Source organism: Apaloderma vittatum, unplaced genomic scaffold (genome assembly GCF_000703405.1).
Source record: "Apaloderma vittatum isolate BGI_N311 unplaced genomic scaffold, ASM70340v1 scaffold25187, whole genome shotgun sequence".
NCBI lineage: Eukaryota > Metazoa > Chordata > Aves > Trogoniformes > Trogonidae > Apaloderma > Apaloderma vittatum.
In genome coordinates, this window is record NW_009728206.1 from 2,169 (window position 1) to 3,636 (window position 1,468).

Sequence of the window (1,468 nt, forward strand, 5' to 3'; positions counted from 1 at the left end):
TCTGAGGGGGTTGATAAAACAAAATTTCACAGAAGTTCCAAGGAGAGAGAGGGCAGTGACAGAAAGAGCCGAACATCAGACAGAGCAGCACGTGGAGATGGGGAGCAGGGGCTGCCTCAGGAGGGGCTGTTTGGGTCATTTCTTTCGGCCGCTTTTCAGGCGTGAGCAGGGGCTTGTTTCTAAAGATTGCCTTGCCCAGCTGGTGCAGGTTTCCTCAGCCGCAGCACCAGCGGGACGGTGTTCCTTCTCAGTTTGCTGGGGGAGGATGGTGCTGGCACGCGTTTCGTCACGGAGGACACAGACGCGTTGGCTGGGCGGTGTTCTCCTTTACTTGGAGAGGGTGCACAGTTTGAAAGACTCTTGAGCTCTGAACAGGTGATTTTCCTCTGTCGCAAGTACCTTTCCCAAAGAACCCAACTCCTTTGGCATTCTTGCTCAGAAGGAAGTTTAGCAGTGTCAAGAAAGAGTCTTAAACTACCGTTCTCCGAGGTCCTTGGCCTTCTCAGCCCCTACGTACCCTTCTCTTTCGGGTGGTCTTTCATTAGGCCCTTAAAGGCAGTTGCACAGACGTGAGAATAAGAACTGGAACGAGTATTTTAAAGTTACGCTGACCCTGAAACGTGGTGGGGTTTTTTCCATGAGGAAAATTTTTCCAAAAAAACTACATGCTGGTGGTGTTGGGGATAAGCAGCAAATCTGAAGTGGGGCAGCAGCAGCACAAGAGAGGTCTGCGTGTCACTCGGGCTTCAGAGATGCCTCCCGGGAGATGACACGCGCTTTGCTGGCCGCAGCCAGCCGTGGCAGGGCAGGCAGCGAGCGAGATCTGTTTGTGTTTTGGGTGCCTGGGAAGAAAATTTACTGATTGATCCCTGAGAGCCTGGGCTGTCACCCCTTTTGTGGAACGTGCTTGTAGTGCCAGGCTGCCCGGTGGCGCGGAGCCGTGCTGCCGAGTCTGGCGTCACAGGTTCCACCTCGCTGTCTCCCGGGTGTGTTCACTCGCTTGTCCCTTCTCTCTGCAGTCCACCGTGATGGTGCTTCGCAACATGGTGGATCCAAAGGACATTGACGACGACTTGGAGGGAGAGGTGACGGAAGAGTGTGGCAAATTTGGGGCCGTCAACAGGGTCATCATCTACCAGGAGAAGCAAGGGGAAGAGGAGGATGCCGAGATCATCGTCAAGATCTTCGTGGAGTTCTCCATGGCCTCAGAGACTCACAAAGCCATCCAGGCTCTGAACGGGCGCTGGTTTGCGGGCAGGAAGGTGGTGGCAGAGGTGTACGACCAGGAGAGGTTCGATAACAGCGACCTCTCCGCATGAACTCTACTCGAGAGACTTCGCCCCTGCCTCCTCTGCCCGTCCGGGGTTTTTTTAGCCATGTGTAAAGAACGCTCCAGGGTGGGCACAGATCTCTGTGATGTACGTGTAGTTTGGATAAAAGCGCAAAGAAAGCTCGTGTGCCTCTGTGT

The 1,468-nt window shown here is 54.4% G+C and overlaps 1 protein-coding gene across 1 annotated transcript in view; it reads left to right on the top strand.

The window, feature by feature from the left end:
* LOC104277385 (poly(U)-binding-splicing factor PUF60-like) overlaps positions 1 to 1,451 on the top strand; it is a gene marked incomplete at its 5' end in the record, with an annotated part of 3,337 nt that extends 1,886 nt beyond the window's left edge. The window contains one exon of the mRNA XM_009874007.1: positions 1,020 to 1,451. Within this exon, the coding sequence (XP_009872309.1) occupies positions 1,020 to 1,319 (300 nt within the window). The remainder of the gene's footprint in view (positions 1 to 1,019) is intronic.
* Between the last annotated feature and the right edge of the window lie 17 nt (positions 1,452 to 1,468).